At 37.3% G+C, this 14,564-nt stretch overlaps 2 protein-coding genes across 10 annotated transcripts in view; one reads left to right on the top strand and one right to left on the bottom strand.

The window, feature by feature from the left end:
• LOC117179929 overlaps positions 1–14,564 on the bottom strand; it is a 1,200,486-nt gene that overhangs the window by 846,814 nt on the left and 339,108 nt on the right. The gene's annotated exons all lie outside the window — the stretch shown is intronic.
• Positions 1–14,564, top strand: part of LOC117179928 (irregular chiasm C-roughest protein-like) — a 164,437-nt gene that overhangs the window by 126,164 nt on the left and 23,709 nt on the right. The window contains exon 11 of the mRNA XM_033372153.1: positions 165–294. Within this exon, the coding sequence (XP_033228044.1) occupies positions 165–294 (130 nt within the window). The remainder of the gene's footprint in view (positions 1–164; positions 295–14,564) is intronic.

Genomic DNA, 14,564 nt, shown 5'->3' with positions numbered 1-14,564 from the left:
TAATGTTTAAAAATTAGGGTGCAGTAGAAACAAAAAACTTAACATCCAATCTATGTTATTATGACCTGGTAAAATACTCTTTCATCAAGAAAATACTCTTTCATCAAGAAAATATATATTACCATATTTTTAAGTTTCTAAAAGATATATTTTTTCACCAATAGAACGCCAGTAGCAGAGCAATTTAGGCATGCTCCACACGCAGCTATACCAGGAGTTACGCCAGCTCCTCCTCCATATACGTCAGCTATGAGAATGAATAGTTTGAATACGCTGAACGGTGCTGGACCACAGGTTAGTTGTAACTCTAAATATACCTAAACGAAAGTACGTCCCGGTCACCCTGTCGAAATAATAAGCCATACATTTTCCTTGACCATTTCGGGCATTTTTGAACTCGTTTTAAGTTATTTTTCATATTGTTTTTAATAAATAACAAGAACATGAAGCAAGTTAAAAGTAATGTAGGACTTTATTTAAAATTAAAAAACCTTGAAAATATTTTTTAACGAAATGGATCTTGTAAATAAACAATGTTAGAAAATACAGCCCTTTTACACACTGAATGTAACTATGACTAATTAACAATAAAATTAGTTCGAAATAAAATCTGAAGGGTCTTTTGGGTCGCTGATTACAAATCTGTAGTCAAAATATTGAGAATTCAAAATGACGGATCCAATGTGGCGGACATACGATTTAAAAATAAGTCCCGTGCCTTAAAAATGTGTTCCCAGGAGTTTTTTTGGGTCTTTGATTAGGAATATGAAGTCAAAAATTAAAAATTGCCAATCCACTTATGTATTCCAGGTTAGATGGGAGGAATCCAAGATGTCTGCACGCCTAGGGCCAAACAATAACACAAAGTGCATGGGGTGAAACGTAATTTCTGGAATAACTTAGTATAAAATGATTTTTGATAATAAGTTTATTTGAATATTATTTTCGATTTTTTGTAGCTATACAATTAAATAATAAATTTATTACAAAAAAATGATCGATTGTGTTATTTAATAAAACATTGTTGCTTCTTCGACATGCAGACATCTTGCAAGGTAATGTTACATTGTGAAATACCTAATATGCTGAATAGAAATAATCAAATTGGTCCCGTAGCTTCAAAATCGGTCCTCAAAGGTTTTTGGGGTGGCTAATTACGATTCTGAAGTTAAAATTATAATATTATAAATGACGGATCCAATATGATGGACAACATTTTTTAAGATATGTATTGCATCCGTCAACTTAATTGTTAGAGTTTTGACTTTATATTCGTAATCAGTGACCTACAAAACCACTGAGAACTCATTTTGAAGCCATAGGACTTTTTTACATTGACGTCCGCCATATTGGATAAGCGATTTTAAATTTTCGAGTGGTGACTTCAGATTCGTGATCAGCAAACCAAAAACATTTCGAAGACCTATTTTGCAGCCACGGGGCTAATTTTGTAATTTTTTGGTTATGATATTAGTTCTACAATTTCGAATTTCGATGTTTTGACTCCAGATTCGTAATAATCGGTTCAAAAACCCTCGGAGAACCCTTTTTGAAGCCATGAATCCTAGTTTTATATCGTTTTTCCGCCATGTTGGATCTGTCATTTTGAATTTTACAGATTTAAAAAAGTTGATTCCAAATTCGTCACCAGCGACCCCAAAAATGGTCTGTGCGCGAAGTTTTATCCAATTTGTATGTAACGAAATGTGTTTGCTTCCATGTGTTAAAGGGAAATGGTATTCTGTAGCGTAATAATTCCATGTTTCCTATATGTTTCTGTCCTACTTCTCATTTTTAAACTAAACCTAGTAATAACCTAAATGGACCAGACTGACGTACGACAACCTATTTGCAGTCGCTTTTCAAAGTTTTAGAGATATATTTTCTTCAAGTTAAAAGTAAAAAGACCTACGAAAACACCTGAGAAATTAGGAAATTGATGTCGACTTAAAACATAATTTGCCTTTAAGAAACTCCTGTTCTCATCCATATATGCATCGAGTTTGTTTGACCACTCTTTTAAGTGGACGGATCAACTTAAGTGAGATTTGCTAGACTACTACGATGTCAGCATTATCTATGTTGTCGCGAAGTCTCGCTTCTTTTTTCTCGCAAAATAGACATGAACGCTGAACGATTCCCCATTCGCTACAAGAACAAGCCGCAGACGAAAATGAGGAATCGACATTGAGACCACTCGTGGAAAGCAGACATCTGCCTAACAAATATGCCACCCTGTGTATGGATCTCTCAATGAAGGCCGATCTGTGGACTATCATTTGTTTAGTTAGTGGTACCGCGAGAGCTTTCGCTGATTCAAATCTGGTAGGGCATTTACAGAAATGGTCTGAAAGTTCGCCGACGAACTACTTATGATCGACCATCCCACACTGAAAAATTTAAAGCTTTATACAATCAAGCAGGACATTATTGACAAAATGCTGTTATTATCTTGCACAAAAAGGAGAATACAGAAGACGAAGGAGTAGGTCAGAAAGAATTGATAATTAATGCCAACCGAGACTTTTCGAGAAAGGTTTATTAGCTACAACACCATTTGAAGGAACACACTGAGAATTTCGTTCTCTTTAAGGAGCCTTGCGACAACCTCATAACATCTGAAGATGGATGTCAATCAATCACTGTCGAAGATGTAAAGACAGTAATGCGGGACACGAAAAAACTTCTCTGCTTTAGGACCAGATGGTAGTAAGAACTTTTGGTGAAAGAAGTTTACTTCTACACACAAATAGCTAGCTTGCATCTTCAACTCATTTTTAAAGTCAGAAACACTCATTCCGCAGTGACTAGCATTAGAATAAATTTTAATTATACTTAAGAAAGGCGACTTGTCTAACCTAAGGTACTACTGGTCAATAACTTGTATTAACAGTCTTCATAAGTTCTTTACAGCTATTCTTAACTTCAGAATTCTGTTGGAAAGCTTAAAAGTTCATCCACACATAGTAATATGCATAGAGAAATTGATTCTCCTTTGGAAAACCAGATTCGCTATCTCATCTGGAAAATATCGTGCGACAACAAAAAGCCACACTTTCCAGAGGGTGTCTTTCAGGGTGACATCAAGAGTCATCACCTCTTTTACATCACACTTCCACTATTATCGCCTGTACTACGCAATTCTGCTAGGTACGTCTGCAAGGGCAGTTTCAGAATGCTTTAAGCATTCTAAAATGTCTTCTTCGACAGATTTGGTCTTCAAATTCGTCGGCATTGAACAAGATATCTGCGACTAACAAGCTTGCCGTCCCGTTTATACTTTACTTGTTTGGAGTAGTTATATGGGTGGGAACTTTAAAATCTCCAATGTTTTCATAATCCCATTGTTTTGGGTACAGCTTACATAGTTTAAAATGGAAGAGATCCATTTCTAAAAATGGTCAGGAAACACGAGATAATTGAATAATTGTTAATTGATAATTGAAAAGACCTGAATTTCAACATCAGAAATGAGGAAAGTGCATTTCTTCATCTAGTTGCCGCATATCTGTGGTGGTTAGACCGGCAAAGCAGGGTCCTTCAGGGATCAACGCACATCCATGACAATAAGACTGGCTCCCAGTAGAACCGCGGTAAATCATACCTACAGTCAGGCTATCGAAAACCTTGTGTTTACTGAGGACACGGTGCGACCCAAGGATGACAGCTCTTGGGAATAATTATTGCAATTCCCTCCTAATGTCTTGATACTTCTCTCACTTTTCCTTCTCCTTGACTGTGATGTAGATAGTCGTAGCCAAGATTTCTATGACAAATGTAGCTCATTCCTCGAAATTCCGAAACACGATGTCAGGCCTTGAGTGTGGAATGAAGACTGCTGTCTGAAACTCTCAGTAAGAGGGACGAAAAATATATTAAAGCACTCTTTGGGCCGGATTACGGCTGTGCAGATAAGTTGTTCCCGCGTGAGTGGTTTATCTGGATAGTATGTCTTCTAGGAACGCAGAATGTGCACCACATGATCTCCACCTATCGCTGATAAATTCTTAATGCCAAATACGTCTGCAATATATTAATGTATCAATGACACCGTCTTCGCTCGCGACAATGTAACCTTCTGAGCTTAAATTAAGTTTAAATATTTCAAACCCTGGCATCGTGGAATGTACAAGCCAGGAACAAAAAAAATTAGAATTCAAGCTCTCCTTCATATGCATGATTTCACGTGTGACAAAGTGGAGTCTGCTTTGCCGATGTTATATCTTGAATGCGGCTCTCAGGCTCGCTTAGGTATAGTTATCTCTAGCGCCAAGACAAATTTCCATCAGCTTAAGGTTTGCGGAAACGCCGGAAATTGGTACTCGCTTCATATGAATCTTGGCACACTTGTCTAATCAAAAGTCAATACCAATCTCTCCATTGTACCTCTCGGCGATGTCTAAAGCATTCTAGAGCTGCCTTGCAATAAAGTTATCGATCTTCAGCTCACTTATACAAAGTGCACGAGAGACCTAATGCGCGCAGTGATTAGCGTCGCCGCAAAAGTACCCAGGAGAATTTTGTAGTGCGAGAGATAGCGGCAGAAGTGTAATGAAGAAAAGACGAAGGCTCATGTCGCATAGAGTGAAAAAAATGACTGTTTTTGTTCAAAATAACGTACAGCTCACAGATATTGAGCGATTAGGATAAAAAGAAATCTAAAAAATGGATAAAATTTCGTTAAACGCTCGAAACCACGCAGAAGAATTATCCACTCGAGAAATACGAAAGATGAGAAAAATGCTGGTCGAGACGTTAATCAGAATATACCTTCGTATACGTCTTCACGCAGCCGAGACATTTTTTCCAGTAAACTTTTTCATTCGACAGTTATTACTTAAGATAAACAATAAAAACTTACCAAATATTCCAATCGAAAATCGATGTTTCATAAAACATAACTCGCCATTATTCGGATGTTTGTTGATAAAAGTGCTTCATAGAACAATTTTTACTTAAATCAACTTGTCCCGAGAAAGTTGTTCACTAGGTTTCAAGAAAGTTTTTCTGAAGGTTTGAAGGAAACGTTATAACTCCCTGAAATGTGAGTTCGATTCAGGGGTCTCTTTCGTAATATTTCACTAAATCCCATGATCGTCAGCTACTAACAGATATGGGGGTTGCTCCTGCTCGCCACCGTGGTTGGATTTCTTCGAAACCTGTTAAGCGTCAGCTCCAGCTGACGATTAGGAGATTCGTATCCATAGAACTTACGGTGTCATTTTCTCTTTCTATATTTTAGTAACGTCCAGAAAAGTCTCAGGGCACGGCTTATTGAAACGAAGTACAAGATTTCCCCTGTTAATTAGACAGAGGAAGTGAGAATAGTCGAGTGAGATTGATTGAGAAATCAGAGAATAATGTTTAAATTAAAAGTGCTCCAAAAAGAGAAGAATTTAACATAGTAGAAAAAGGTTTAGCCAAGAAAGAAAGAAAATTGAAAATAAACCTTTACTTTATTGTTTTTTTTCTCCCTGGGCTGGACTCAAAGAGATAAGAAGCATTCGTACGTACGTAGAAGCGTTCTTAGTTAAAGTGATGTACACACGGGCCAATGGCGATTACCGATAAACCATTTAGCGTATTTGACAAAGTGTCACTTGACACTGTAGGGAAACTCCCTACAACTCCGAATGGGAAGCGGCATATACTAATTATGTAGGACCACTTCAGCAAGTATTGCATAACGGCACCTATTCCAGATGTTAAAACTACCACCATCGCACATGCCTTTGCTACTCACTTCTCTAATTACGGTAACCGGAAGTGCATTCTAAATGATCGAGAAGGAACCTTTGTGAGTAAAATGATACGGAAAATGGAAAAACTCTTTAACTTAAAACAATTTACGACTTCCAGGTATCGCGCTCAAACGAATGGATCCTTGGAGAGAAGCCATATAGCTGTAAGAGATTATATCAAACATTGTGCGAACGATTATGACTAATGGGACAGGCTGCTCCTGTCCCCCATGTTTGCAGACAACGCGTTAGTCCATGGAGCGACGGAGTTCACTTCCTACGAATTGTTTTTCGGAAGAACTGCATGGGTACCCACCTCGTTTCCGTGTGAAGACCAACTGGAAACGTGTGGCACCTATTTGAATGATCTAATCATCTGATTAAACGAGATTAAAGAGACCACCGCAAAAAATCTATGTGAAGCTAAGAAAATGTAAAATAAATACTATGATCAAAAGGCTAGGCCGCTAAATGCGAAAGTTGCCGTTATAGTATACTTTGGTGAAATGTGTAAGCAACATAAATTTCGATTCGCGAAGTCAGGGTCAATATAAGGTCGTAGGGCTAACCGATAATCATTATGTAATTCTAGAAACCGAAAATGGCTTACGATTTGTGAAAGGTGCCGATAATAATGAAAGCTAAACCATAGGAATTAAAATTAAAGCTAGACAATGCCGAAAAAATTAGAAATTAAAGAATCCATTTACCCCTATTTAGTCGGGGGGGGGGGGGGGGGGGGGGGGGGGGGTAAATTCACTTCAAAATATCTTCGATTATTACTTTCAAGATCTTTCTATTAAACGCATACAGAATTATTTAATCCGAAATGGTTATGGGGTGGTGGTTAAAATCTTGGCCACCGTAACCCAAAAATAAGGGTGGTGAAAATACCGAAGCACATGCTGATGCTCTTTTATTTGCATTTACTACTCCTACCCTTAAATAAATCCGATACTGAAATCAAATGTAATTTAATGAAAGGTATAAGTCAATTCTTATTGTTGATGTTGAATTAATTAAATTAATGAGTATCCAAACGCAAACTTTGTTCATAAGGGGATTATAATAAAAAGCAGTCATTCAATTGTTCTATAATGTACGGCCCGTGTCTTTGGGTTTTTCTATGTTGCGTATATGCAGCAACCGACACTTACCAACAGTACCAGAATCCACTACGAGAAGTAGTGACTCTTGCGAAGGAGTGTTAGTGCCTGAAGACTCATTCGCTATTGCAAAGACGGAAATAACATCTTTGAATCTTACCAATGGACTAGGGAACATGAGTTTGCTGAAATTCGTTTGAAGGACATTCGACTTGAGATGGAAGAATTGAAACGTGGGACCGAAAACCTTCATCCATAAAACATACGGACGAACATCAGACAAGGGACAGAATCTCCGATGCTATGATTTCTGGAAGAGACAATCAGATCTGTTGCAGAACCTCATTGGACAACTAACCTTTTTTTACAGCTGATCTTGAGCAAATATATCGCAGAGAAGATTAAGAAAGACAGTTAATTCAGTTTAAACTTACTTTTACCAATACTGCAGTGATGGGTGATCAAATTAGAAAGTATCTGCTACAAATAAACTACACGAATACTTTATATCAACTAATAAGAATAATGGGAGCCAGATTAGATGGCTACACAAGATTAGCCGATCAACTCCTAAATACATTACATGATGGTAGAAAAGGATATCTACATCCCTCTGTGTTAAACACTAAACAACTAGAGATTATATATCGTGGTGTACAGGGCCATTATCTCAAAATTCATGTATCCTAATCCAGGACCGAAAGTCAGTATCGAAGAATTGGCCCAATTATCAGCATCGACGATCATGGTGAGGAATGGATTTTTAAGCTTCGACAAAACAGATTATCAACTCTACCATATTCATTTAATGCCCGTACCTCAAGAAATACTTGTAACTAAATCTGGCCGGGAATATGTCAATTCTAATCCTAGATATATCGCCGTACATTAATCTCAAGGAACCTATATCCTAATGACTGAAGATCAATTCTCGGAATGCATGTACCTTCAGTAACATCATCTTTGTAAGGGAGATCTTATCGTCCGCGAGATGCCGTCCAGTAAAACTTGCGAAAGTGAGCTGCTGCTCCACCCAACAATCTGCCCAATGCAACCATTAAAAAAATTCAATGATCAATATTGGGAATAGTCCAACTAGCTCCAGGCTGTACATTAGAAACGGAGACTGAACTTTTAGCCAGTCTTTCAGTCAACCGATATTTTACAGTGTTCATTTATGAGCTAACTTTACATTTAGTCCTATTAAAAAGATCACCTATTGTTGATCGAGAAGAAATTATGGGAATTCAGTGACCGCAAGGCATTTCTTAAAAATGATTGAACTATTGTGCATGGATCATATATTGGATTAGGCTTATTAACCATCCTTGGATTAAGAACCATTTTTGCCACTCTCAAATCATAATAGTAATATTAGCCTTTGTCACTTGTATTAGAAAGAGCGACCTAAGAGGTCCCAGTACTAGTGACATCAGACGAAAAACTTAAAATTTCGCAGAAGGTGACCTCGGACAACAACATGTAGATAAGTTAGCCCGACTATCGGTGTAAACGCTTCATTCCATGTGAAGTGATAAGTGATTATGCGTGAGCCCTATAAAAAAAGAGAGAAAATCCCTAAAGTATTAAAAATGTAAAAAGTGCAAAAATTAAAAAATGGAATTGTAACATAGAACAAAACAAAAAATTGTTTTCACATTAATATACAACATGCTGTATAATAAGTTCAAACCACTACACAGAAGTAGCTAGGATGAAGTCAAAAACAAGGGTAGCAGTAGGTATAAGTTAGGTTAAGTCGAATATGAAAATTACTTTATTTCATGATTCCTTTGGAATTGTGACATCTCTTAATAAAATATCTTAATAAAATTAATTCGGCAGCTTGAACCTTCGGTACATTATAGTAGTTAGAGTTCTTTTAAAGGTTATGAATATCCGACTAATTCACTGTAATCTAATTTATTCCAATCCACTAGAACCCATTCGAATCCACTCAACTAAACTCTAATCTACTCCAATCAAATCCAATATACTCAACTTCAATTCTCTCCTTTAAATATATGTAATTGCAATGATCCATGGCAATGGAATGTTTATCATGTTTTGGCCCACCAAAATAAGTTTTAAATAGAAAACTACCATGCAATAGGTGAAAGTGAAGAGGAAAAGAAAGATCTTCAAAGGTTCCTTTTATGCAGTGAGTGCTTTGACACTTTTAATTTGTCTGATAACATCGACACATGCGCAGAAAAAGTTGTTTTTATTTATGATTTTGAAATTCCATAATACCTGATGAGGCCCTATTTATCGTGAGCGAAATGTAGTTCACTTCAGTCAACTCCAATTCAATTCAAACCAATTCATTTAAGTCTAATTCCTTCTAATCCAATCTAATCCAATTTATTTCGATTCAATTTATTCTAATCCAATCCACTTTACTCCACTCTAATCCCCTCCAGTCTACTCCAATCCAATCTACTTCAATCCGAATCAATTCATTTCAGTGTAATTCATTATGATCCAATCTAATACAATTTATTTCAATTTAATCCACTCCAATGCAATCCACTACACTCCACTCATCTCAACATGACTCCAATCCACTCCAATCCAATCTTCAGTAATCCAATCCAATCTACTGTTGTGCGGTTGAGGTGGTCTGCGGCAATTGCAACGTTGATAGGTTTCAAGTTTTTTAGTAGTGCGTGTTTTATCGTAAACGAAAATGTAATACATATTTTTTGGAGTTTCCCAACATTTAACTAAAGAAAAAACCATTATCTTGGATAAACACGGATGACGTATATGACAAGTGCTCGCTCAAGGGAAATTACCGGGCGCGCCCGCAGAAAGGTTAATCGTGGAACCAAGTGCTGTTCTAATCGGGAGTACCTCTACCCATTGGGTAAATAAGTCCTGGCAGATTAGAATGTACCTGAAGCAAGAAGTGCTACGGGGAAATGGATTCATAATATCGCTGGCGACCACCATTCCACCATTTTCGACGACATGTGGGAAGTTGCGGAACTTCTAGCTTCGAGACTTCCAGGTCCGGAACCATGTGATTGGTGATCGGGTTTGGTCTATGATTGTCTAACTTACCATTCTCTATTCTCCAGTCCAGAAATATATATGGCTGCTCCAATACCATTTGTAAACGTTTGTTCTACCAGAAATGTATAGAGTTCTCTAACTGGGTGTCGATCTGCTCGACTGCTGATTAAACTAGTAGCTTTTTTCTTCAGACATGCTGGGAATATCTTGCGAGTCTCTCGGTAGGGTTTTGTAGATTACTTAGCCATTTTAAACTATTTTGATCCGTAATCCCCTTAAAATGAAACCCCTCCAGGTATTCTAGGAATTTCCAGCCCAAATCTCCCATGAGCCCAATCCAACTGTTTTACTATCGGCATATTATTTTCCAGTAATTTTAATATTTCGTCAAGGTTAGGTAGGTAATCATCTATACGCTCATTTTTAACTGGGTTCTAGAATCAATCTGCTCCCTAACGCGTCTGTCAAAATCGTCCTCGCCAAAATGGTGCCTAAACGCTTTGTTTAATTGCGACCAGTTCGCGAACTTCAATTCATATTTCTTGAACCATTTTAGCGCATGTTCTTAAAAAAACTGCTATAGCCAACAGGAGCTCGTTTTCAGAGACTCTATTAAGTCTGCTGCAATCCTCGATACGCGTGAGAAGGTCCTCGGCACTGTGCTCTAATCCCCCATGGTTCGTACTTTCGAGTTGTAATTTGTCACCTAATTCCAGATTGCGCCTCCTCGGGAGTCCCTCCCTCGCTAAAGCTCTAATGTCGGTATAGAATTGACTACACCGTCGTTTAAAGAGGTCCCCACTTTCTGCGTTTACTGAGTTGTCAATTCTGGTACCGTCACGAGGGTTAAATTTTTTTAAATGTGCGTTCAATCTGTCCATCGTGTGACCTACTGCGTTCTCGGAGTCCGAAAAGTCAGAAGTATAGAAGTCGAATGGAACTCCCAGAGGGCAGAGCTTCTCAAAATTTGATTCGGTTGTACAAGAATTTAAATTACTATGCGAAACTTTTGTTAGTTTTAAAGAACTAAGCTGAGTAGCGCTTGGTAAGTTAAAATTATTCCGTCAGGTATCTTCCATAAGGGTGCTATGTGGAACGCTTGGTAAGTACAAAGAACTAAACTGAGTCGATCTGGGTACGTTTAGAGTGTTCCCTCTGACTATTCGGGAAATCTAAGCCTCGGTAAATCCAAACTCAGCGGGAATTCGAAAATTGTTTGTCTCTCGAGAGATGTGACCATACACAGGAACTGAGTAGTTGCTCGTGGTCGTGACAACGCTTTCCACAGTCAGGGTCACCGGGTTAGTGGTAACCACCGAGGCTGCTGCCCCGTCAGAAGACAGTTCATTGGCATCTTGATCAGTGCGAGCATCTTTCTGTATGGGTAGCGCAAGTCCCTAATTGCAAAGACTCCAATGCCCCATAAAGCTGATCATTGCTTAAGTCATTAAATTTTTTTTAATCGGAAAAGTACTAGAGTCGCTAGAAAGCAATGCCTGATCGCGTATCGATAATCCCTATAAATTACCCTATGGAAAATATTCTAACTGTAAGGCGGAAAGAGCGGTAATGTTTCCGCACCTTGTAGCAAAAGAGGAATAAATATAATCCACAAAATTACAGGTTCCGCTCCTAAAACTCTCGTTGGACCTACTGTACTTCAATTGTTTAATTTAAATCGTTAACTTAAATTTTCCAATTGAAATCTTTAATTGAAATACTTAATTTTAATTGTGAATTAAAATCTTCATTGTAAATCATTAGTACAAATACATTTTAATTTTTAAACACACCCTCATCTAAAAGTTCAAAAGCCCGCGGCAAGGGGTGGACATTTGGCGGTAAAAAACGATCTCGTGTGAAAATGAAATACTCGGAGCTAATTCAGTGCACATGGGAAAAAAGCCGTTGTCTGGATATTATGCAATGCCAGCGAGGCCCAAGACCGTAAAAGAAAATAGCCTATTACTCGTTTCTGACGCAGAAACAGTTTATTACATTATTTAAGCCTCGAAAGGGATCTATTAACACTCTTATACCTCATGGGTGCTTATTGTAAATCACAACGGCAATCACGTAATTTTTGTTCTCATAGATGGTTTTAACCATCTGTCGGAAAAAAAGTCAAGTGTGGCACGATGTTGCCGACCGTCGACCAGGAACGAGAGTCACCTGTCATGGAAGGCTCAAACCATAAAAACTAGCATTAAGACGCATTCACAGTTATTAAGGCGCGACCGATGGTTACAAGACGTCACGCCTTGGCGGCATAGCGCTCGGTCAAGATGGTTATAAAATGTCTGAATTTCCTCTTGGTACATCTAAACCGTCAGAAATAGTTCGACAACTATCATGGGGTCAATTTTAGAAAGACCCAACGTCGTATTGTAAAACGTAAGGGTCGTGATGTTGTGCCCTGGCGACATGGTGCTCAGAAGCCAAGTATGGCAGCTTGATGATCGAAAGAATCTCGGAACTATATCAGACAACTTATTTTCTATTTACCCACTACTCAAGCATTCTATCCCTACTCATATTCTTATAATATCATAAAAAGTATTCACACTTTGATATCGCTCTCACATTAATCAGTTACTCCCGAACATCCTATTAAAAATATTGAATCACACGATTTGATTCAAAATAGGATTAATAAATACCTGACCGATAACATTTGGATTTCTGCTTAAGGGATCGTCCACAAATTACGTAAGACGTTTTTCTTTTGTTTGAATAAAGACGAGCATAAAATTGCTGTGAAGTTGAGAAGGACACAACGATATAAACAAAAGAAAAACGTCTTACGTAATTTGTGGACGATCCCTAAAGAGTGATCCTTTGATTGCTGGTGATGATGCATTGTACTGCCAAAAGATGCCAACCTCGTCTTCCAATATCATTTTTGGATAGTCGCCCTTCAGGTTGAGTTTTCCTTGATAAGGCACGTGGGCGTCCCCACGAAGTCAACGACACAGGAATCATCAGATTAAATCCAACCTATGTGAGCACACACCGAAATACCACTAACTAGAATTAGAATTGCTTATTCTAATTCTAGCATTAGAATTGCTTATTTTGTTATTCATGAAGACTGAAACTTTTATTCATAATTTTTCTTTAATTTTTACAATAACAAAATATCCAATTAATTTTTTTTGTTTCGTTACTCTTTTTCTTGTTTTTAAAATTTATTTGTTACTTCAATTCTCTCCTCCATTTCCCTCCTTCTGGCTTTCTCCTCTTCTTTTTTCCTCCATGCCGTAATTTTCTCCCAGTCCTTTCTTGATATAAATCCTTTTCTTAATCTTTCCGCGTAGACGAGGTTTCAATATTTTCATTGTGCTTATTCTCTTCATGTCTTGCTCTGGCATTATCAATGTCCCGTCCTTTTTCTCTATCCCCTCTAGCTATTTTCCTACATTCCTCATCCCTTATTTTTTTAATTTCTTCTTTCATCTCATTCTCTATCTTCTTCTTTAACTTGTCTTCCTCTTCCCCTCTTACTCTCCTTTCCTCTCTTGTCTCATTCAGAGGGGGTTGGTTCCTTAAAAGGCTCCATGCTCCGCACGTGTGACGCAGGAGTTCCTCCCTTTCGGACGACTGCGCATGGCAGTCCCCGCATTTTAATATTAATCTTTGGTCCATTTATCTCTAATAAATGTTTTTCTGCTTTGTCTATTTTTTGTTGATGTATGTGTTTGTGTCATTTTTTGTCGTTATCAGTGATGTAAAATCAAATCATTTACTTTCAAGCCATCTAAAAAAAAATTCGAATCAAAATCTACCTTCCAATTACCTATCGATTTGCCCTTTTTTGTTTTTAATTCGTAAACTGTTGGTGAAATCTTTGCTTTAATGAAAAATGGTCCTTCAACATTTTTATTCAATTTCTGAGTTATTCCTTCCCCTTTATTCGACAATGTGTATTGCTTCTTGGAACTTGTATGCCAATTTCTACATTTTTAATTACGTCTTCTTTAATTATTATTAATGTTCGCATTCTATCTGCCCATTTTTCTGACTCTTGAAATTCTATTTCGCTTTTTCCGTCTAAATCTTTATTTAATACTCGCATGGGTTGGAGCTCTCTACCTAAATTTAAAAAATCTGGTGTGAATCATGTAGAAGAATGTTTACTTATATTCAACGAAAATTGCAAATCATCTAAATTTTCATCCCATGCCGTATGCTCCTTTTCTAAATATACCTTAATTTCCGTTTTAATTGACCTATCACACCTTTCAGTTGGATTTGCTTGTGCATGATATTTAGGAGTTTTCGAATGTCTAATACCAAATGTTTTTGTTACACTAATTATCGATTTGTTTACGCATTCTTTTCCGTTGTCTGTAAATAATATTCTAGGCGTTCCTCATTTCGAAATTATACACTTATGAAATTCTTTTTCATCTGTTGACGATAATTTATTTTTTACTGGAATTATTTCTACACATTTTGTAAACATATCAACAAAAACTAAAATGTATTGATTTTTCGATTTTGTCATTGGCAGTGAATCCATCATATCAGTTGCTACCATTGTCCATGGTTCTTCGATTATTCTCTTTCCCATCAAACCATTTCAATGCAATATGATCTGTGATAACCTTAAAAGAGTAACCTTCTAAGTATGGTCTAAATTTTCTAATCGCTAAAACTATTGGAAAACATTCTTTTTCTGTGGCCGAATATTTACGTT

Source organism: Belonocnema kinseyi, chromosome 9, assembly GCF_010883055.1.
Source record: "Belonocnema kinseyi isolate 2016_QV_RU_SX_M_011 chromosome 9, B_treatae_v1, whole genome shotgun sequence".
NCBI classification, from domain to species: domain Eukaryota; kingdom Metazoa; phylum Arthropoda; class Insecta; order Hymenoptera; family Cynipidae; genus Belonocnema; species Belonocnema kinseyi.
Note: the sequence above shows the minus strand (reverse complement) of the source record. Positions and strands in the feature narration are given on the sequence as shown.